The sequence below is a fragment of the Schistocerca gregaria genome, chromosome X (assembly GCF_023897955.1).
Source record: "Schistocerca gregaria isolate iqSchGreg1 chromosome X, iqSchGreg1.2, whole genome shotgun sequence".
Lineage (NCBI taxonomy): Eukaryota > Metazoa > Arthropoda > Insecta > Orthoptera > Acrididae > Schistocerca > Schistocerca gregaria.
The window spans coordinates 297027952-297053085 of record NC_064931.1 but is presented as its reverse complement, the minus strand read 5'-3'; the positions used below and the strand labels follow the sequence as shown (position 1 = coordinate 297053085).

Here is a 25134-nt window from a genome sequence, read left to right as displayed (position 1 = left end):
ACCAGTAATCTTCGTCCACAAGTAGTAGACAGAGGTTGTTCAAGGATTGGACATATTCCACAAACAGAGTACCTGATTCTTGAAACTGTTCATCAGTCGCCTCGCCCATGTACCTAGAATATTGCAAGCCATCCCAGGTATATGAAATGTGGGTTGCTGGAGTGTTAAATGATGAAGAACTGCATTCGTGTCATTACACGTTAACTCAACACCAGCAGCCAGAAGACAGTACTCAACAAGTAAAGTTTTGTAAACAGTTTATAAAAAATGTTGTCTGGACTGACAAGCTTAGCTTCACTTGTGAATGTATTTTCAGTCTCCACAACAACCATTATTGGTCAGAACACAACCCATGTAATTCGTAAATGTGACATTCAGGAACGCTTTGGCATAAATCTGTGGGCTGTAATCGTGGGAGGATTGCTTTTGGGACCTTAGCTGTTGGTGGACAAGATGAATGCGCTGCTGTATCATACGTTCCTTTGCAATACTTCGCTTGACGCATTAGAAAACGTTCCTTTGGTGTTCGGCAGTGGCTATGCTTTCAGCATGATGGTGCACCACCACACTTTGGAATGAATGTGCGTAACTATTTAAATGAAGCGTTTCAAGGGATATCCATTGGGCGTGGAGGTCCAATGTTCTGGCCTCAGTGTTCCCCAGACATTACCCACTAGATTTTTATTCATGGGAACACTTAGAGGGACATGTTTGTAGTACTCCACCCATGGAGATACGCATTGTAATAGCTCAAGTGCATGCTGGTTCGGCAATGTGGGTGCAGTTGTGTTGCATAGTGTCCAGCAAAGTATGATCTGTCAAGTGATCAAGTGTTTACAAATGCAAGGTGGTTGCTTTGAACATATTTTGTAATGTGAATGTTGCTCGTACGAATATGTTTCAGCTCTGTGAAGATAAGCCTGGACGTAAAATGTACAGAATGGAACTATTGTGCATAGCATAATGTGCAATCTAGTGTAACCTAGTACTTATTGTGCTTTTGTGCCTCATTGGATACAGATGATGATACTTTATGCAATATTATATGTTGTTTGCTTTATTTGTGTCATGGATGAAACAAAGTGGTTATTTATGACACACAGGTTCATGTTATATCTTAAAATTTAAATAAAGGTAACAGTAACTGAAAGAAATACACAAAGATACCTCAATGTGGAGGTGTGAATTGGATACAATTTGGTATTTAAACTGTAATAAAAAGTTTGATGTGAATATGACTTGAACACCCATAAGTCAACATATCATTTCTCATGGCGTTGCCTCATCTCACTGAGCTAATGGGGGCAGCTCCAGAGCAGTACAAAGTTTATGCTACCTGTTATTGACCATATACCATGTAGTTACAGCATTGCCAGAGCCTCATTCTTAAAATCAAATCTCTATGAGATCTATTGGTGAATCTAGGTTTTGCTAGATATTTTTTGTCTTAAACTGGGTTGAGGACTCACGTGCTGATCACGAAGTGTGGCATTTTTTCTTTACCCTCTACATCTCTTGCAACAAGTCACCAATCATTCTGCCAAAATATGATTAATCCTCTCTCAAGTCCTGTGTCCTTCTTTTGTCTCCAGCTCTCTGTTACTGTGGCACATAAATCAGTGTATTGACAAATAAAAATCCCGAGGCAGAACTGAACAGTGCTGAATGGAAAGTTGAGGCCAAAGAGTAAAGTAGGCATTAGTGTTGTTAACAACAAATACTGATAGCGAATATAGCAAGTTTGTTGCCAGACAAGACACATATTGCATACTTCTGATCTTTACACTGTCGTGCAGATGTGTTCGTCATAGTACAGATACAAAGTGTAAAATATTCAAGAAATGTCCATGAACAACTTCTGAAAATTTGTTGGTGGAATTAGTGTTTGCCCTTTATATCCTTGCTTTTTGAACTTGAGTATTTGACTGGACTTTCGATGCTGTATTGAGTAAGTGATTATTGCAGTGAAATTGTGATACATCTGCACTGGCTAGTTTTCATGTCTCTTTTACAGTTTTCCATATGGTCTGAATTGTATTACAATTTTCTGTAATAATATGCATATATTTGGATATTTTAATACCTTTCTGTAGTATTTCTGTAATTTTTGTTAAATGCAAGTAATACAGGAGATTGACTTATTCTGGAATATATGCATATAACTTTTCTTTTACAAGATATTTTAATTCCTTCTCTTTTTTCCTTATAGAATTTCTGTATTTTTTATATATAAAAGCAGCTTCCAAACAGTGACATAAATTCGATTTGAAATACATTGAATTTCAGATTAGCTCCTTTTTCCATATATATCTCACACCCTTTCACATGTTTTATCGTTTTCTTAAAGTATTGTATGTGCTATTATGATCAACAAACTTCACAAGTCTGGTAAAATTTTAAGAGAAATATTCTTCATATTCACATTTATCAAATCTAGTCTTAATTTGTTATAATAAAACTTATCCAGACATAAAATTACATTAGTAATATTTTTTAAATTTTAGATTTCTTGTGTATAAGTTTTTTTTAACAATTCTGTTGTTATTGTTTTATATAGGCAGCCAGAAAATAATCGTGCTTTATGGAAATTCACGGAACTCTCCCAACATAGTGAAAATCATGGTGTTGGTTCCCTGAGGGCACGTTTAGAAGTGACTAATGGTCCAAGTAATCAGAGCACTATAGCAACACAATTTAATTGTGAAGGTACTACTCTGTCGGGCTTAGAGTTTGAGCTGGTTGGTGCAGGCTACAGACTGTCACTTGTGAAACGAAGATTTGTCTCAGGTGAGAAAATTTGTATGGTTGATCACAAATTTCTGAACTTCAGATTTTGCATTGCTCTCCCTCTGGTTAACGCTATAAATGTATTTGCCTCATTTTATAATTTATTTTAAAGACATTCCATTTTGTGTGTGTTGGTAAATGCATTTCAGGCTATGCACTCTAAGAATCAGATAATATACCATATGCTTAGGTTTTGAAAATGCAAAGAAGAGGATTGCGTGAACAAAGAATTGTTTGAAGACTAACTCGCAGAAAAGCTGATGCTGTGGAGAAGGGTTCAGATGGCACAGGTTGTAAATCAGCGATTGAAATTCAGCACGTTGTGCTCAGCAGTATCTTCTGCCACTGGTTGGTCAACTCTTGTCTTGGACACAGTTCGGCAGTGGCTGTTTATTCGAATGGGCATTTGATTGGTGGTCATGTCCACATGGAAATCTGTGCAGAAATTGCAGCAGAGCTGCTTTATGACATGGCTGCTTTCGCAGGTGGCCCTGCCTGTGGTGGGGCGGGAGTATGATCTGCTGGATGGGGGAATCGGGCAGGTCTTGCATCTGGGTCTTCCACAGGAATATGACCCATGTGGCAAGGGGTTGGGAGAGAGTGGCATCAAGATGGACCAGGATGTTGTGTAGGTTGCGTGGGTGGTGGAATATCACTTCAGGAGCAGAGGAAAGCGTATCCCTCATTTCCAAGCCTGATGATGACAGTCGAAGCACCGGTGAAGGACATGGTTCATCCCGGACTGGAGCAACTGAACGCTGTCGTTCTCCAGAATATATCATTGGTCTGGAATTGAGGGACATGCTACTCTCAGTCCTTTCCACCTATCCTAAAGTGGTATTCCACCACCTGCGCAACCTACACTATATCCTGGTCCATCCCAACGCCATTTCTTCTCCCTAAGCCTCACCACACAGGTGGTATCCCAGTGGAAGACCCTGGTGCAAGGTCTGTCTGGTTCATCCATCCAGCCCATCAAATTCCAGCCCTGACAGAGGCTTGGCCTGTAACATCAGAAGCAGGGACACCTTTGAAAGCAGCCATGTCATATAGCAGCTCTGCTGCAATTTCTGCATGGCATTTTTTGTGGACATGACTACCAACCAACTGTACTTAGGTCATTGCAACACTATGGAAAAGAGGAGATGACCATCCAGTTTTAGGGCACACTGCTGAACACAACAGGCTCTATTCCAATGGTTGCTTCACAACCTATGCCATCTAGGTCCCACCCAGACGCCCGCATAAAATGACAATAAATAATAAATGAATTTGGGTACTTCCAGGGCCGTCGTTGGCATCCCATAGTTCATTTCTCTCTCATCTTGTACCAATGTATCTTCCTTGCCCATGATCCTGGATAACTTTCCTGCCTAGTCCTTGTTAAGCCCCATTACCTGAAAGTTACTGATTATGTCAGCTCTTATTCATTTGTGTCAGTCTGCTGATACCTCATAAGATCACTCTGTTTTTGCTGTTAATTTTGCCGTAATTGCTATTGGGCTATTCATTTCAAAGGCTCTTACAAACAGTAGTTATGAGTAAATCTCCATAATAGCACAGTTTCACCTTGATGATTACAGACTCCAGACAATGGAAGGCATTACATAGGCCATGTGTTTACTGTGAAAACACTTTTTTTATTGGGCTACTACACTGGCATGACCTGCTGACAAGAGGAAGTTACCTTTCACATTCTCCATTTCGATTCCATAGTCTTCTTGCACCATCCCCACTCCCTTTTGTCAAGGGGTCCATAACATTTTTGTGAGGGTGTAGTTGGGGAACATGGGACCCTGAACCTGTGCAGGACCACTTCCCTTTCTGTACTGCAAGTCTAACCTCCAATTGTTGTGTTTCATCTCCTCTCAGAGGCCCAGTGTGTAGTTGTGTGGTGTGGGCCTGGTTATCTCAAGATTTTTGAGTTAGGCAGCTGGCCTGTGCTTCCAATCTCCCATTACAATTATCTCTGGGCATGTTTCAGCAACTACCATTGGGCACACCAATGTAGCATTGTATGTTGTAGAGAACGGCAAGGAAGCTACACAAAAATGCCTCAACTTCGAAGTGTACTTTATGGTGATAGAGTGAATAGCTGTTAAAGCAAAATAATAGCTCACAGGTAACCTCTGGGGAACTTGCTGCACATCTCAGTTGTACAAGGCTTACCCCTGTTTGCGGGGAACAACAGATCAGTTTGATGGGAACAACAGATGAATTATCTCCAAAGTTTCCAGCAAAATGAGTATTCTCTCAGGGAGTAATAAGTGTTCGAGAAGAGAGCTGAGATAGGTACTTCTGATCAAGTTTCTCTTGGAGACTGTGACAGAACATGTAATGCAGATTGTGTTTATAGTAATACAACATGAGGATTGATCATTTGGCAAAGTATCTCTGTTATATACAGGGTGATTTTACTAAATGGGGACAAACTGCAGAAAATGATCCCCTAGAGAATAAGCAGCAGAAACAGTCTTATGGACAAAGGGCAAGAAATACTTTCCATGGGAGGTACACGGGGGGGGGGGGGGGGGGGGGTCTGACAGCCGATCAGTTCGTCATTCCACCAGGAAGGAGGTACACGGCTCTTGTTGTCTGTAGTTCAGCCATGCCTAGACAGTCAATATCACAGTTCAACCGCGTCCGAATTGTAACTTTGTGCCAGGAAGGGCTCTCAACAAGGGAAGTGTCCAGGCGTCTCAGAGTGAATTAAAGCGATGTTCCCAGAATGAGATTTTCAGTCTGCAGTGGAGTGTGCGCTGATATGAAACTTCCTGGCAGATTAAAACTGTGTGCTGCTGGTGATCATGGAAGGCACTGTAATGGCTGTACAATACGTGAATGCCATCCTCCCACCAATAGTGCAACCATATTGGCAGCATATTGGTGAGGCATTCATCTTCATGGACAACAGTTCAAACCCCCATTGTGAACATCTTGTGAATGATGTCCTTCAGGATAACAACAGAGTGGCCAGCATGTTCTCCAGACATGAACCCTATTGAACATTCCTGGGATAGATTGAAAAGGGCTGTTTATGGACAACGTGATGCACCAACCACTCTGAGGGATATACGCCGAATCGCTGTTGAGGAATAGGACAATTTGAACCAACAGTGCCTTGATGAACTTGTGGATAGTATGTCACCTTGAATACAGGTATGCATCAATGCAAGAGGAAGTGCTACTGGGTATTAGAGGTATCGGTGTGTACAGAATTCTGGACCACCACCTCTGAAGGTCTTGTTGTATGGTGGTACAACATGCAATGTGTGGTCTTCATGAGCAATAAAAAGGGCAGAAATGATGTTTATGTTGATCTTTATCCCAATTTTTTGCGCAGGTTCCGGAACTCTCGGAACCGAGGTGATGCAAAACTTTTTCTGATGTGTTTATTTTGATATCTCAGAGACCTTAGGAACCAGAGTGTGTGATGGAGGTATGTATTACTGTAAACTCTTAATTATCCACAGTAATTGGGAACTTGAAAAATGTGGATAATCAGACTCCATGGGTAACCCACAATTAAAGTGTACAGTATTGAATAAGAATAAAAAAATTATAGTGTCATAATTAAAATCAGTTAACAAGTATTTCTAATAAATTCTAGTTTAATAATAAAAGTATGCAAGAAAATTCAGTACTTACAAAGAATACAGTTCTATCCAGTTCCACATTGCTGTACACTACTTTGAAACAAAATACAGTCCAACACTTGCAGAGTTCGTGCAGCACACTGTTTACTACACTCATGTTGTAACGTGAGATTGTCGCTCAACTGCAACCAGTCTCGTGTTAAAGTAAAATTTTCAGCAGCTAAAAGAAGTGGTAGAAATGACCGTGGATAATCCGCAAAGCAGATAATCTGCTCACGGATAATCGTGTGTGTACTGTATGTGGAAAAACAGCTGTTTTTGTGTAAACTTTGATTTCTGTACTGTGACCTTAGTATCTTAAGGAGGGTTGCTTTGGACTGAATGTAGTGTGTTTCATGCCAGAGGTTTCATCACACTACTTTAGGATACAAGGGCAATGCAGTGTGGAAGATGTGGTCTAGCTGCCCATGATGCAGAGAAGACATGCTCATCGTTGCCATACTGTATTAACGTTGTAGGTAAACATCCAGACTATAGCGAAGAATGGCATAAATTCAGTCAAGAGAAGAAAATCAAAGAAATTAAAATACCAAAGTGTGTACCTTATATTGATGCAGTCACTTACCTTTAGTAAATCTTTATCATGCACACTCGCGGAATCAATTATGTAAACTTGCCTCACACCAACAACTGTACATGCAAACCATATGTATACGTCTGCATCCGTAAAATATCATTCACAGCTAGTTCTAAATTGATTCAGGCAACTAAAGGTATCCATCAGTTGAGGAATTTAGGCAGCCTCTCCCGAGCTACAGCTCCACTCTCTCACTACAGAAGGAGAAGCCTCCATCTAGAGGTAAACCAAGTCCTAAGAGAGTAAAGTAAAAGCCATGTTATTAGAGATCTTATAGAATCTCCAATGTATGAAACATGTGTATGCATATACAAAACAGAGGTTTTGGATGTATAGAGGCAATAGTAACACAACCATGTATTCCTGTTTCACCTCCTCCCCCCTCCCCCCCTCTTTCCCCCCAATTCATTAGTATTAGTTACCAACATCACTAAGACAAAAGGAAAAGAGGAACCTCTCTGAAATATGGCACCTTTACTACAGTGGAAATTGAATGTTTATTATACTCTCATAATTGAGTTCGTGGTACAACCCAAATGTGTCAGGGTTTGTGTAAAAGATGCATACTTAAAGCCATCTGAAACTCCTTCCTGAGAGGATTCAAGCTTTGTAGAAAAGACTTCAGTGGTGATGGATGGAAGGATTGAGTTGCTTTGTTCATCAGTGACTCTTTGCAGTGCTCATCCCTCACTCTTAACACTTAACTACAAGCTATAGTTACGTAGTTTCATGTTCCATGTGTAATAGCTATATGTTTAGTCCTAACTCTCCCTGTCAGTTCTCCTTTTTGGAGATGTCTGTTCACACACTGTGCTTTGGAGCTCCTGTAACTCTCCTCTAGGGGTTGCTTTTTAGAGAATCAGTTTCTAATGGATCACTTATGCCTTCTAAATATAGGTAAGATTACTCATTGTAGCACCTAATTGGGGTTGTTCTCTGCCCTAGGCTTCACAAAAAGCTTACCTGCTGTTGCTGATTCTGCTGTATGTGAAGTGGTAAATGACTTACATCCCAGTTACTACATCCTTGTCTTAATTCACACATTAGAGTGAGCAGTATCCGAATAATGATCACAAAAATGGGTGCTCATTGATTCAAACTGGATGCTGTACAACCAGCTATATGTTTAGTCCTAACTCTCCCTGTCAGTTCTCCTTTTTGGAGATGTCTGTTCACACACTGTGCTTTGGAGCTCCTGTAACTCCCCTCTGTAAACTTGCCTCACACCAACAACTGTACATGCAAACCGTATGTATACGTCTGCATCCGTAAATTGTCATTCACATCCGTGAAACGACCCAGTTGCAACATCCAGGAATGATAGGACCACGTGACACGAGCTCATCCATAAAGCCACTGATTCAGTCATTCTAGAATCTGCAACTCATTTTAGAAGACCTATTCCACAGTAGAACAGTGACTATCACTTTGCTCTGAGAAGCAGGAGGAAGGTGCTACAAAGATTCAGTATCAGCTCACCTGTAAAAAAATCTAGCAAAGTTTTGGATAGTTACAGCTAGAGTGAGGGAAATTTTAAAGGTGAGCACGAAGTGTTATGACAAACACTCTCTCCTCTACATTAAAAAAACAACAGATTGTAACTCCTGCAGTTTTGCATGGCATTTGCTCAATCCTGACTTCAGTATACTTCCACTAGATACAGGGTGAATCAGGAAGAGAAGTAATGGAGGGGTGATAGTATTAGTGATTCTGGACAAGAACTTCATATGGGCATATTCCTTGTTCCAAATTGTTTCTGAGATAGAACACATTAAATGTACATCATTTTTTATTTTCTGTGTTACTGGAACATTCTCATTGTTTATGATGTACCGTATTAGTGTAAAGTAAGGTGAGATGGACAATTTTATACAGGAACATGCTCTGAAGATCCTGCTATTAGTGGTGTCATTGACATAAATAAAATCACTAATCCACCTATTAAGCATCTGTTTAAAAACAAGGTAGTGTGCAGCAAAACCATTTGGGATCCACACACAAGAAGGCCTTAGAATCACATATGTTAACACTATTGACTAAGACTGTAGTAGGTCATGGCTATTGAAAAAGCCCAATCTAACTTGAGAAAATGCAAAACACAAGAATCCTTTCAAAATGTTTTAGTTGAGCATCATGATTTTATTAATGTAATCTACTGCTGGGCCCAGGTGGATGCAAACTGTCAGCTGTTCTACTGTTCCCCTGCGCAAAGTCTTAAAGTTCATGCAGCATATGCGACATGGAAGTTTACACAATACAAAATGCATATGACACAATGAAAAATACTCTTCCCAGAAATTTCTCATCTGCTCATACTTTCTCAGTGCCTTCAAGTCAGTAATGGAAAAGACTTTTGCCTGTTAAAAGGATTTAAAAATTTTGGGTAGATGTGCCACAGATCATGATGATAAACAGAGAAGTGAGAACACTTCCTGAGTGACTACAGGTAAATCCCTCAAGATATAATTTAGTGAAGACAATTGGTTGGTCATGTAATGTCCCTCCTTTGGTGCTGACATGGCAGCAGAGCCTTGGTGGACACCGTGTGGAAACCCCCTTTTCTCTCAATTCTCACTTAAAACTTGCTGGCTGTTACTGTGATGCCATCTCTGCACTCACTGTCTCCGTACACATGGAGACCCAACTTGTCCACCATTGCCACTACCCCATTTAACTGAAAATTCTGCACTTGAAACTGCAGTAGGGTACAGGTAGACTCAACCCATTTAGAAAGGTAAGCAAGTTCATTATTTCTGAATTATAACCAGTGACTTGCAGCATTGCTGCTACACACACACAAAACCATTGAATATAATTTATTATTTACCAGCACAATAACTAATTGGTTAGCAGTGAATGTTGTTCTGTTTATACGCATACATTTGTTTAACTCTCTCTCTCTCTCTCTCTCTCTCTCTCTCTCTCTCTCTCTCTCTCTCTCTCTCCCTCTCTCTCTCTCTCCCCCCCTCCCCCTCTCTCCCCCCTTTCAACATGTTACTGTGTCTTTGATGGCAGTACAAGAAAACGGGACATAAGGACGAAGCATATTCTGCAAGTGGAGATGAATTATTAAAATAAATTTACAGCTGTCTTCAAAAAAAATTACAGAAATGATTCAACTCACTATTTGCCCATAAACACAAGTTACTATGATGAAAAGAATTCACATATAGCGTGAGTTTTGGTAACAGGGCCACAACAGTGACTTTGCTCTGTGTAATTTTTTCAATTGATGGAGCAGGTATGTTTTCTCATAGTGGAAGTAGAATAAACAAGACTGCAACCATCTTGTTGGTATTGGACAAAGTTCTTATGTTTTCTCTCTAAAGCATGAACTGTAGCATGCCTGTTCACCAATCTGCACATGTGAGCTGGTCCATGATCAAGCCACAGCAGTGAGTAACTAGCTGGCTCACAGTAGGGAAGGAGGAGAGGAGGGGATAGGGAAGAGTAATCTGAACACAGTAGCTGCTATGGTTGGTAATGTTAGTTCTATGAAGATGTATAATTTCATGGTGGCTAATTAATGTCAATGAAATGAAACTTTTTTTTTATTTCATGAAGTGAAGAACACTGGGCAGCTAAGTATAAAACGTGATTTTTGTTTTGTTCGGTGCAGCCTTACAATGACTATCACTTCCAGACAAATTTTAATTTGACATTAGTGTATATTTTGTGGCGATTTTATTCAAATGTTGAACATAAAAATAGTGGGTGTCAAAGAATACTGCTTACTTTACTTTTTACTTGAACATCAATGCCTGTTAGCATTTACTGAGCACTTTTGGTTCGAAGTTATGGTTTAATTTTAAGTCTGTCAGTGAAATTCTGCAGGTAAATTACAAGATCTTTCCTCCCCCTCTCACCATCCTATAGGGCCAGAAACCACCTGGCCAGTGTGGGTGAGGATGAAGTGGGTGTGGCCTGCCGTGAAGGCTGGAAGACTGGAGTGTGACTGATGATGCTGCTGGTGGTGGTGGTGGAGGAGACATTCCCATGTCTGGCATTGGGGATGCAGAAGACAACTGTGGGTTCGACTCATAGTATGCTCCTGGTTCCTGAGTGGGCTGTGGGTCTGACATTTGACCCAGAACAGACTGAAGATGGTCTTGTGTGTTGTCCGGGTTCAGGTCCATAGGGATGATGGCTGGAGAACAATGAATTCCAGATGTTCACTACTTTGGTTGTTGTCTTGGAATTGGACGCGACTTACGAATTTGTCTGTTCTTGGAGTGGTCGATGTGAGCTGTCCCCTCAAGTTTGTCAGATCACTTAAGTGGAGCATTCCCTGGATGACGCAAATGTTGCTAGTTCTGATGTCCTCTATGGGCGGCCAGCAAGACCAATTGATGGCCTTCCTGTAAGAAGATGGAGCCACATATACTACTACTCTGACTCCTCCTCCATGCACTGAAGGAAGCTGTAAAAAAATCTAGCAAGATACAAAGAGAGTATCTGTGCAAAAGTTCCACTGAGTTTTAATCTTTAAGAGCATGGCCTGGTGCGAGAATAAAAATGAGATCAGTGCAGAATCGAAAGGAAGAATGTCAAGGTTTTTTTCCATTGGTTTTTAAGTGTCCTCACAATTTTCTGCCATATCATGGTAATGTTCCTAATTGCATTTTGGGTACAAAACTACTCGAAACCTGCAGAAGTAAACTGTGGACCGTTATATGTTACAAGAGGTCATGGGTTCAATTGCAAAAAATAGTTGCGAGGACATTTGTCGTGTTTCCCCTTGTGGTCCATCACATTTTTATTACATATGGGAAATGAGAATATGCATCTACAAAAATCAACCACATGGCTCACTGGAATGGACCTGTAAAGTCTGCAAGCAACTGGTCCTCAGCTGGGTTACCACAGGCCATGGCTGGTAGGTTTTGGGTGGTGCTGGTTTGCTGAAACTGGTAAGCCTGACATTTTTTTACCAACTCGTGCAATATCCTCATCTTCATGTGGTCAGTACACATCCTGTTGAGTGAGATTTTCCTTTTCGGAAATGTCTTGGGACTGATGCAGAAGGTGCAATATATGGGAGTGCAGAAACTACAGAATCAAAACACAACTCTGGCAGTCATCCTTATTCAACAATAGGACATCTTTCAAAGGATTAAGGGAATGACACCATGAAAAGCAAGTTCCACAGTGGCTGCCAAAGGAAGGTAATGTCTCCAGCCATGGCCAAAGGAAGTGAATGGTCTAGTCAGTTTGTATGAACTAGCAAATCTGTCTTAAGAATGAATTCTTACATGTGGCTGCTGTGACATTTATAGATCTGACAGGAAACTCTTTTACCTACTATTGTAATCGTGAATCAGTGTGGGATCAAACAGTCCCTTGTTCATTAAATTCCTCATCCTGACACACAGGGAGTCTTCACAACACATTGGCTTTCACTTATTAATTTGATAAAAGAGCCTAGCATTGTATCTCTGAAATATCTGTACAGGCAACTTTGACTTAGGGCCAAACATTTACCACTGGTGCTGATGATTTGTTATCATAGAGGAAAACGTGGAACTTTTGGATACCAAATGTAATTGCCAAAGTCTCCTCCTCTATCTGTGAATAATTTTCTTGTGCCATGGTCAGCATCTTAGAGGCAAGTGTGATAAACTTTTCTGAACCATCTGGGTACTTAAACTATAGAATGGCCCTGATGCCGTATGGTGATGTGTCCATGCTTAATGTAAGTTAGGTGTGGAGCAGTTTGGAGGCAATGCATTAGCTGAAGAAATGTTGGTGACAATCTGTGAACCACTGTAAATGGATCCCTTTTCTCCACATTTGATTCAATGGATAGGCTACCACCACAATTCTGGGAATAAATTGGGCATAATACATAACCTTGCCCATAAAAACCTACAGATTCTTTACGGTCTTCAGTACTGAAATACGGGGAATAACTGCTACATTCTCTGACATAACTTCAAGGCCTTCCTGGCTAATAATATACCTTAAATACCAAATAGAAGGCTTAAAGAAGGAACATTTTGACAAGTTACACTTTAACCTGGCCTTAGAATACTGTGAAAGTACTTTCTGGAGATTCAGTGTATGTCCCTCTTTAATCCTTCTTGTCATTACTATATCATAAAGATTATGGATACAATGTGGAGTGTTGGCAAATAGTTATAGAAATTTCTCAAACATTGCTGGTGCAGCAACACCAAAAGACAGTCTGTTATATTGATAAAGGCCATAAGGAGTATTTAATACCAGAATGGTTTTAGATCCCTCATCCAAAGGAAGTTGAATGTAAGCTTTTGAAAGATAAGGTGTGGAGAAATACTGACCCCTTGACAACTTTTAAAATAATTAATCGGTACGTGTAAGGGGTTACAACTCCACACGATTGACTGAGCATTTACTTTATGAAGTCCCCAGAGGGTCGTAATGTACTATGTGGTTTGCGAACAATGACAAGAGAGAGTGTACAGCAATCAGTTGCTAACATTCTGTTTATTGCAGGTCTAGATTTCATCCACTGTGTGGCTATCATCTGACTGTGGTAAGATGTAAGTCATATCATCATCATCATCATCATCATCATCATCATTTGCATGTACAAATAGTACCTACTAGCCTATCCATGTCACATTTCATTTATTTATGGTTCAGTGTTTGTTTGTTTGCTGTCCACATAAGTCAGTTTTTGGACATTGTCATACATTTTAGTTCACATATGCAAAGGGCATTAAAAAAGTTTTGCACAGCTGTCTTTAATTTTTTTTATTTTTTGCAGGAGGAGAATGAAATTTTTTGTGGACATACTTGGAACATTTAGCTATACATTGAGCCTACTCAATGTAGCCTCCATTAGCTGTGACGCATCTGGCCCAACGTTCTTTAGATGATGTAAATGCACTTTGGTGAAATTCTGAGGATTGACTTTTACACCATTGCTTGACACAGGAAATAAGGTCTTTCTCACTATCAAATGTTTTACCACACAGGTGGATCTTCAGATGACCAAAGAGGTAAAACTGAGATGGAGCCAAGTCTGGACTGTAGGGAGGATGAGGAACAATTTTCCGCCCCATTTTCTTGATTTTTCTCCTGCGTCATAAGGGCTGTATGGCTTTTGGCATTGTCATGGTGTAGTCTGATGAGCTGACCCTGAAGCTGTGGTCTGTGTGTCTTGATGACACTTCGCAGCTTGTCCAATGACAAAACAATAACAGTCCTGGTTAATTGTGGAGTCAGGTTCCAAAAAGTCAATGAAAATGACACCACACTGATCACAGAACAAGGAGGCCATCACCTTTCGGCCTACTGTTCGTGAAAGTCTTGGTTTCTTCTTCCGAGGGAAACCCGGATGATGCCACTCCATGGAATTAGTTTTGCTCTCAGGTTTGGACAAAAACAACCATGTTTCATCCTGGGTATGATGTTGTCAAAACACTGTTTCCATTCTTCAGTAAAGGTCTTCATGAGACCCTCGCACACATACTTCCTCATCGTTTTCATTTCTCTTGTCACTAACCTAGGCACCCAACGTTCAGATTTTTCTGTGCCCTAGTGACTGTACCAGTGATACCACACTACCCAATGACAAAAGAGTCATTTCAGCAAGCTGTCGTGTCATCACATTTCTGTCATTTTGGATGATTTGATCAATGGTCTCCTTATTCACATCATTCACTGCCATCAGTGGTCTGCCACATCGTGGGTTGTCCACTTCTTTGAACCACTGCAACTACCGCTGGATACTGCTGCGATTCACTGTGTCCTCCCCATAAACAGTAAGCACCTTCCTGTGAATCGATGTGGCAGAGCCATCGCCGGTCTTGAAGAGGAACTCCATCACAGACCATTGTTGCAACCTGATGTCTACTTCACCGTCCATTATGGCTCACTGTAAATAAAAGAAAATCCTTTTATGTACCAACTTACAGCTCAATTTTCCAAGTATGTTCACAAAAAAATTTCGTTCTCCTGCAGCAAAAAATAAAAAACATTAGCGACAACTGTGCAAAACTTCGTGAATGCCTTTTGTACATCAGTGCACACATTGATATTGATACAAGGGGCGATCAGAAACTTCTAGCCCAAGATAGTTACCGTAATGTCGCACCCAAACACCACCACCCATTTTTATGGTTACCCTTTGTGGGTATGCAAGTCAAGTTTTGCGGCTCCAGCTTTGTTAGTTTTGCTGTTATGATGCATTGTATACTGTAGTGTAAGCAAAATGGTGAATATAAAGAGAATCAAGAACTGTGCTGTGATTGAATATCTTCATTTGAAGGGAATGGCGCCTGAGTAAATTGCGGAGGACATGCAGAATACACTTAAAGACAGTGCTCAGTCTTCTGCAACGATGAAAAACAGGGTATCTGACTTCAAAAGTGGAAGAGTGAGTGTGGAAGATGCACCAAGGAGTGGAAGGCCTGTCACCACCGCCACTGGTGGAAAAAGTGAATGAAATTCACTATATGATTTTGCAGGATTGCCGAACCACATTGCATCACATTGAAACCACATTTGGAAGTGCTCATGACATTGTTGTGGATATTTTGGGAATGAGGAAAGTTTCATCTCGGTTGGTCCCAAAAGTCTTGAATGCAGATCAGACACGGGATCGTGTGCAGTGTTGTGAAGAAATTGTCTGCCAATTTGAAGTGTATGAAGATGGCTTTCTTGCAAGGTATGTGACGATGGACAGAACATGGGTTCACCACTTTGATCCTGAGACAAAACTACAGTCACAACAATGGAAACATCCGTCATCCCCTACCCCAAAAAAATTCTGGGTGCAAAAATCAGCCAGTAAGGTGATGGCATCAGTCTTCAGGACCACTGAACGTGTAATTACAGTGGATTACTTGCAAAAGGGTGTAACTATCAATGCATCATACTATTGCACCCTCCTGCACCATTTGAAAGAAGAGAGAGAGGAAAAAAGGCATGGAAATTTGGTGTGTGGAGTCCTTTTGCATCAGGACAATGCAGCGGCGCACAAAGCCCTTGCAACACTGGAAATGCTGCGTGACAGCAGGTTCAAATAGTTACATCGGCCGCCATATTCTCCAGATTTGGCTCTATCAGACTTCTTTCTTTTCCCAAACCTAAAAAAAGACCTCAAAGGACGGTGATTTGACAATGATGATGCAGTGATTGATGCTGTGAACGCTTGGGTGGGCTTGAAATCAAAAACCTTTTATTTTGATGGTTTGCAGAAGTTATCTGAGCATGCCTGCAAGTGTACACCGATATTACATTGAAAAGTAAATGGGTATTATGAAATTTCTGTCATTCTTTATTTGTTAGGCTAGAAACCTCATAGTGAAGGTCAGAAATTATCCTCTTTTGCAAAAGCAAACAAACTTATGCTATAAACACTGTTTTGCAGAGTTACTTTACAACTTGAAATATAAATGCATATATTAATATAGTGTGTAAAGATCAGAAAATTACCATTTTTATGTTGCAAAAACAAAGTTGCTATATACACTGTTTTACAAAGGGAGATTACAGCTTGAAATCTTCTGAGTAACAGCATTTCTCTATTAATAAGTATATAAGTTTATTCTTTAAAGCCTTGTGATGACTGGGTGTTGTGTGATGTCCTTAGGTTAGTTAAGTTTAAGTAGTTCTCAGTTCTAGGGGACTGATGACAATAGATGTTAAGTCTCATAGTGCTCAGAGCCATTTGAACCATTTATTCTTTGAAGTGTTTAAATTAGCTGTCTTGAGGTCAGATGAACGTCTGTTATAAAAGATAGTCCCTATTGTATGTGGACTATGGTCAACAGCCTTTTTTTCATTTGCAATTTTGTGAACATTTCCCCTTCCCTGTGTGTTGTACCGATGTACATTACTGTTTGTTTCACAAACATTATTGCCTGCAGGATGTACATACAGTAGATGGTTAGCATTTTATATTTTCTGAAAATTTTTTACAAGGCTCTCTCCTGTTTACCTTGGCTACAAATCTTACTGCCTTTTGTTGTAGCCTCAAGAGCCTGTCTGTATAGACAGCTTGTGCCCCACCCCATGTCTGAATACCATACTGAAAATGTGAGTGTATCACTCCAAGGTATATGGTCCAGGAAGACTGAGACCCTTTCCAATATGTACACATTTGTACTGATTTTCTTACATATATGGTCAATATGTTCTTTCCATGACAGGTGTTTGTCAACAATTATACCCAAAAACTTGTGTGTGTTTGTGTAGCCAAGGGATAATGGAGGAGTAGATAGAGTTCTGTTCATCTTCTGACTATAGCCAAGCGACTTCTGTCTTCTCTTTATTTACAATTAACGTATTGGCAGTAAGATAACTTGACAGAAAGTTATAATTGATTTCACTACTGTTTGTAGTAGTTAGTATACCACAGCCCCAGCTGACAAAAGATGTGTCATCAGTGTAGCTTACAATGTTGCAGTTTTGAGGTTCAAAGTAAATCATTCATATACGCAAGAAATGGAAAAGACCCCAATATACTTCCTTGTGGCACACTACATTGAAGTATCTTGTGGGTTGATGTGGTTGTTATTAACAGTTCACAATCAGTGTGAACTGAAGTACTCACATGTATAGTCTAGCAGGGACTATTTGTATACGCAAGCTTTAAAAATGGTGTGACCTTACTTGCATCTTACCGCGTCGATGATAGCCACACAGTGGTTGAACTCTAGATCTGCAGTACCCAGATTTTTAGCAACTGATTGCTGTACATTTTTTCAACCTTGAACAAAAGTTATACCCATCTGCTATAAGGAATCTGAGACAGCACTTGTAACTCCTCTATGGGATCCATTTCCAATTTAAATTCATTCTGCAATGCTAAAGCTGTAGAACAGGCTTTGACAAATTTTGGTACTTCAGACTGGTTGAAAGAATTGGAAACCTTCCCCACCTCAGCATATGGGACAGCGTTATGAATTGATTTGATAGAATTGTTGGGCAGAAAACCCAAATGCTGTGTAAGCATTGAGGCCAAAGTATTTTCCACTGAGGGTTCCGCTGCAACAAAGAAATGTAGGAAGAGTTTTCATTACTTTCTTACATGTATTGAAATTTCATAATGGCCATAAGTCCACAGCTCTGCTGCTATTGATGTTAAGGGTAGAGATCTCAGCCGAAGATATGTAGACTGATTAGTATAAAAGACTAAGGCCCTTTACTAAAAACGAATAATACTGGAATACTGTGATCTGTGCTGACAGTATAAGACAATGTGGTGCTACCCTTGAATCCCTGACGTCACTTCCGCTTGATTCTTGACATGTTCGTGGGCTCTGAAGTTGTTTACACCAACGGCTCAATGGCTGATGGCAATGTTGGCTTCTCCTATGTCCACATAGGCCATATTGAACAGCATTCCTTGCCCGTTGGCTGTGGTGTATTCACTTCAGAGCTTGTGGCCATATCTCATGTACTTCAGTACATTCGTTCCTGTACTGGTGAGTAGTTTCTTCTCTGTTCTGATTTCCTGACCAGTTTACAAGCTATCGACCAGTGGTACCCTCGCTGTCCTTTGGTAGCGAACATCTGCCATGGAGTGGTCCAGTCATTTAGTGGTGTTTGCGTGGACCTCAGGACACATCGGAATCCCAGGCAACGAACTTGCTGACAGGCTGGCCAAACAGACTACGCGGAAACTGCTACTGGAGATGGGCATCTCTGAAACTGACCTGTGTTCTGTCTTATGCTGCAAGGTTTTTTGGCTTTGGGAGACGGAGTGGCATAACAGTATGCGCAACAAACTGTGTGTCATTAAGGAGACTGCAAATGTGTGGAAGTCTTCCTTGCGGGCTTCTCGCAGGGAATCAGCTGTCCTTTGTCTGCTCCACATGGCCATATTTGATTCTCACATGGTTACCTCCTCCATTGCGAGGACCCACCTCAGTGTCGCTGTGTCTCCCAAATGACAGTCATCCCACCTTTTGTGGGACTGCCCACTTTGTCGCTTTGCGGCAGACTTTTAACTTTCCCAGCACCGTACCTTCAGTGTTGGGCGACAATGCCTCAACAACAGCTTGAGTTTAACATTTTATTTGTGAGGGTGGGTTTTGTAATTTGATCTGAATTTTAGTGCATTTCTTTTATCCCTCTGTGACCTCCACTCTAGGGCTTTTAGGGTGGAAGTTTTAATGTGTTGTAAAGTGGCTGGCCTCTTTCTTTTTATTCTCATGGTCAGCCAGCATTGGTCATCTGCTTTCTTGTTTTTAATCTCTTCTCCCTGCTTCTTGCATGTGTCTGTAGTTTTCTTGTCCTGTTTTGTCAATTGTAGTGTGTATTCTCCTTCTGTCATTCTTGTGGTTCTTCCTTTCTCCTGTTACTGTGTCCTACTTCTTCTTTGTTTCCTTCTTTCCCTTGAGTAATTGTTGAACTGGGAGCAAGGGACTGATGACCTCGCAGTTTGCTCTCCCTTGCCCCCCCCCCCCCCCCCCCCCCCACCTTTTAAACCCACCAACCATCTCTGATGCCGTTTGCATTGACATTTTATCACTAACAACCTGGTCAGCTCGGATAAGCATGTTATGTGACTGTGGTGAAAACCCTGTTGATTGACATCATAATAATGTGGGCAACTACATACACTCCTGGAAATTGAAATAAGAACACCGTGAATTCATTCTCCCACGAAGGGGAAACTTTATTGACACATTCCTGGGATCAGATACATCACATGATCACACTGACAGAACCACAGGCACATGGACACAGGCAACAGAGCATGCACAATGTCGGCACTAGTACAGTGTATATCCACCTTTTGCAGCAATGCAGGCTGCTATTCTCCCATGGAGACGATCGTAGAGATGCTGGATGTAGTCCTGTGGAACGGCTTGCCATGCCATTTCCACCTGGCGCCTCAGTTGGACCAGCGTTCGTGCTGGACGTGCAGACCGCGTGAGACGACGCTTCATCCAGTCCCAAACATGCTCAATGGGGGACAGATCCGGAGATCTTGCTGGCCAGGGTAGTTGACTTACACCTTCTAGAGCACGTTGGGTGGCACGGGATACATGCGGACGTCCATTGTCCTGTTGGAACAGCAAGTTCCCTTGCCGGTCTAGGAATGGTAGAAAGATAGGTTCGATGACGGTTTGGATGTACCATGCACCATTCAGTGTCCCCTCGATGATCACCAGAGGTGTACGGCCAGTGTAGGAGATCGCTCCCCACACCATGATGCCGGGTGTTGGCCCTGTGTGCCTTGGTCGTATGCAGTCCTGATTGTGGCGCTCACCTGCACGGCGCCAAACACGCATATGACCATCATTGGCACCAAGGCAGAAGCGACTCTCATCGCTGAAGACGACAGGTCTCCATTCGTCCCTCCATTCACGCCTGTCGCGACACCACTGGAGGCGGGCTGCACGATGTTGGGGCGTGAGCGGAAGACGGCCTAACGGTGTGCGGGACTGTAGCCCAGTTTCATGGAGACGGTTGCGAATGGTCCTCGCTGATACCCTAGGAGCAACAGTGTCCCTAATTTGCTGGGAAGTGGCGGTGGGGTCCCCTACGGCACTGCGTAGGATCCTACGGTCTTGGCGTGCATCCGTGCGTCGCTGCGGTCCGGTCCCAGGTCGACGGGCACGTGAACCTTCCGCCAACCACTGGCGACAACATCGATGTACTGTGGAGACCTCACGCCCCACGTGTTGAGCAATTCGGCGGTACGTCCACCCGGCCTCCCGCATGCCCACTACACGCCCTCGCTCAAAGTCCGTCAACTGCACATACGGTTCACGTCCACGCTGTCGCGGCATGCTACCAGTGTTAAAGACTGCGATGGAGCTCCGTATGCCACGGCAAACTGGCTGACACTGACGGCGGCGGTGCACAAATGCTGCGCAGCTAGCGCCATTCGACGGCCAACACCGCGGTTCCTGGTGTGTCCGCTGTGCCGTGCGTGTGATCATTGCTTGTACAGCCCTCTCGCAGTGTCCGGAGCAAGTATGGTGGGTCTGACACACCGGTGTCAATGTGTTCTTTTTTCCATTTCCAGGAGTGTATATTGTGTGAAGAAAAACAATTAGGACAAATGGGCAGTATACAAAAACGTTGCTAAGATTGAGGTGAAAAACTGTTGTGGCATGAGGCTAGTGCCCGTTTAATGTGCCTCAGTGTGCAATTTCATCAGTAGATGACAATGAAAAGTAAGTAGAGATTCATGGTGTGTGAAAAGATCTATGCACAAAGCATACAACTACCACCACTGTCATGCCTTAGCAAAATATGTGGCAGAGAACCCAAGAAAATTCTGGTCCTTTGTAAAATCGCTAAGCGGGTCTAGGCTTCCAGCCAGACCCTTGTTTGACAGTCTTGTATGGCAGCTGTAGATAGCAAAACAAAAGCCAACGTTTTAAATTTTGTGGTCCAGAAATCATATACACTGGTGAATTGTACAAATATACAATCATTTGACCGTCAGACAGACTACCGTATGGTGAACCTTCCTGAATTAGAGAAACAAACTGGGTCCATTCTTTCACCCTTGTTATGTAGAGGAGTCACATGCACTTTCTTCCAGTCGCTTGGGACTTCGCGCTGGGAGAGAGATTCATGATAAATACAAGCTAGGTGAGGGTCCAATGCAAATAAGTCAACATGTCTTGATTGAATCCCAGATTGGTTTTACAAAGAGTACTCTTCAGTATTGGCCCCTTACTTAGCTTGCATTTATCATGAATATCTCTCGGCCAGCTCAAAGACCCAAGAGACTGGAAAAAAGTGCATGTGACTCCTGTACATAAAAAGGGTAAAAGAATAGACCAGCAAAATTATAGGCCAATATCCCTAACTTCTGTCTGCTGCAGAATCCTTGAACATATTCTCAGTTTTCTTGAGCCTGAGGAGCCTATGTCCACGAATTAGCATGGTTTTAGAAAGTATCACACGTGTGGAACTCGGCTTACCTTTATCTCACGTGATATACTGTGAACTATAGATGAAGGGCAACAGGCTATATTCCATAATTTGACATTTCCAGAAAGCGTTAAACATGGTGCCCCATTGCAGGCTGTTAACAAAGGTACAAGCACATGGAATATGTTTACAGATATGTGAGTGGCTCAAAGACTTTTTAAGTAAGAGGACCCAGAATGTTGTCATCAAAGGTGAGTGTTCATCAGAGACAAGGATATTGTCATGAGTGCCCCAAGAAAGTGTGATAGGACTGCTGTTGTTTTCTGTATACGTAAATGATTTGACAGATAGATTGGACAGCAATCTGCAGTTGTTTGGAGTGTGGTAAGGTGTATGGTAAGGTGTCAAAAGTTGAGTGACTAGAGGAGAAAAAAAAATGACTTAGACAAAATTTGTAGTTGGTGTGACAAATTTGGAAAAATGTAAGTTAATTCAGGTGAATAGGAAAAATAAACCCGTAATGTTCGAATGCAGCATTAGTAGTGTCCTCCTTGACACAGGTACATCGTTTAAATAAGTAGGTGTAAAGTTGCAAAGCAATGTGAAATGGTAACATGAAATGGAACAAGCATGTGAGAACTGTAGTAGGGAAAGCAAATGGTCGACATCAGTTTATTGGGAGGATTTTAGAGAAATGTGATTCATCTGTAAAGGAGACCACATGTAGCATGCGATCTATTTTGAGTACTGCTCAAGTGTTTGAGATCTGTACCAGATCGGATTAAAGGAAGATGTCAAAGTAATTTGGAGGCAGGCTGCATGGAGGGAATGTGATGTTCTTTTTGAGGAACACTACTGAGAAAATTTGGAGAACTGGCATTTGAAGTTACTGCTGAACAATTCTACTGCTGCCAGCATACATTGTGTTTAAGGACAACAGAGATCAGATACGAGAAATTAGGATTCATACAAAGGCCTGTATACAGTCATTTTTCCCCTCTATCTAAGTGGAACAGGAAAGGGAATGACTAGTAGTGATGCAGAGCATCCTCTGCCATGCGCCCGCCGTATGGTGGCCGGAGTATCTATGTAGGTGTAGGTGTAGGTCATGCGATAGTTGCCTATCACTATGACAATTCTGGTACATCAAATTTTATGGAAAAGGCAGCCAGAGCTGCACATAAAGTGTTGAAAGCCCTGGCAATATTCACAACTTCGGCTAATAAAGGGTATGGCTGTGTTAATGATTGAGCATGCACTTCACTGTTCTGTGACAATCTGATCACTCTAAACAAACAGCCACCACATGGATTCTTGTTGCAAAATATTAACTTAAAAGTGAGTTAATAATTGTTAGGTACAGCACTGATGCTTCAGACAGAGGGGCCAATTTTTGCACAAGATAATAGAGCTGCATCTTTGTAGATATAAAATAGCTCTCTCTCTCTCTCTCTCTCTCTCTCTCTCTCTCTCTCTCTCTCTAGGCTCTTAATGCCACTTGTCTGTAAACGAAGTGCTAAACACTTGTTACACTTCCCAGTTCTAGTGAGCTTCATTAAATGACTGGAAAGCTGAGACGTGCCGAATCTGTCCGCTTCTTTTACAAGCTTGTGCTCACATCGAGCTCTTGTTTCCTGGTTGTAACATTCATAAAAGTACCACTGTTTGCTACTTCAACAACACCAGCTTCATTGAAAGCCTATCAAGTGCAAATGAATCACAGAATACAATAGATCATGACTCTTCCTGAACTAAACAGCTACAAAAGCTTCTGTATGTGGAAATCTTGTGGCCATTAAAGTACTGTGGAGTCACTGACGAACTCGAATGTTAATGCTAGAGAACACTGTAAGCTTGTCTGACAGGGAGGTACTTGAATACAAACTACTGTCTTGGTGCATGCACATACTATCATCTCCCTCGTGGAAAGCATAATGTATGGTCAAACAGAGAGCACACACAGAACCACAGTAAGGAAGTAGACATGTCTGTTTGCAAGTCAGATGTTCACAACAGGGAATAATAATTGTCCAAATCAGTGCTGTGTTGACATCAGGGAATAACATTGACCAAATCAGTGTCATGTTGACAGCAAGGAATAACATTGACAAATCAATGTCCAGAGAATAGCCAAGTATCACAAGGTCATTGTAAAAAAATTCCATCAGAGGGCATGCAGCACGCATCAGCGAGCTGATATAATTGAGGCTGATGTGGTCTGCTGCAGACCTCCAATCTGCTGCTTTTGCTTACTCACATGACATGGCATCAACAGATGCATCACTCTGCACCACTCCTACTGACCTTACTGGATGTGCACACAGTGATATTGATTGAACCAGTGATACCTTTGGTACGATTACAAGATAACTAAACTAAAAATGTAAGTAGGAACTACACTGATATATCTAAAAATATGTGAGCCCTTATAGAATGACAAATTTTATCTTTATGGAATTGATACATATAAGGTGCTACCGAAAAGTTCCCCAAATCTAACACTAAATACAATCACATCATATAAAATTTTTATTTGCCTCTGTCACCTTCAGACTAATCCTGTTTGGATCTTAGACACTGATCGTAGAACTTTTGCCGTGATCCACCTAATGAAGTATTTCAAAGTTCTGTTTCCAACGAAACTGAAACTGAGCCAGCTAGACTCACTTCTTCTGTTGGGAAATCTGTTACGTCCTCTGTCAAGGGGAGGCGAACACAAGTTGGTAGGTCTCTCTCAGTTCATTATGGCCAGAGGATATCGGCTGGTATGTATTTTTTGATTCAAAAAGCTTTACCAACAGCCGTATACTTTGGGTTATTTTATATAATATATCAATTGCTACCAGTTTTGGCAACTCAATATTGCCATCTTCAGGTCCCATACACTTTTATCGTATTAAGAAGCTTATCGTATGGTGCCGTAAAACTGGAACCATACAATAAGCTTGTTAATATGAAAAAAGTGTATGGGGTCACCCTTTCATATAAATCAGTTGCGTAACAGTTTGGATTTACGGCACCACACTATAAGTTTGTTAATATGAAAAAAAGCATATGGGGGCCTGAAGATGGCAATATTGAGTTACCGAAACTGGTAGCAATTGATATATAAAATAAAATTACCCAAAATATATGGCTGTTGGTAAAGTTTTTTGAATCGAGAAACAAGTTGGTAGGGGTCTGTTGATAGTCGGCATTTCAAACGTATGGTGAATAATGGGATCTGTTAGAGAAATGGCTGAAAGGGATGGGAAGGAGTACCATGTGCACCCAGTGTATGCT

The 25134-nt window shown here is 41.5% G+C and overlaps 1 protein-coding gene across 9 annotated transcripts in view; it reads left to right on the top strand.

The window, feature by feature from the left end:
* The window catches only part of LOC126297664 (F-BAR domain only protein 2), a 296630-nt gene that overhangs the window by 251051 nt on the left and 20445 nt on the right, over positions 1-25134 (top strand). For all 9 annotated transcript variants that reach the window (XM_049988748.1, XM_049988756.1, XM_049988754.1 and 6 more), the window contains one exon: positions 2558-2787. In XM_049988748.1, the coding sequence (XP_049844705.1) occupies positions 2558-2787 (230 nt within the window). The remainder of the gene's footprint in view (positions 1-2557; positions 2788-25134) is intronic.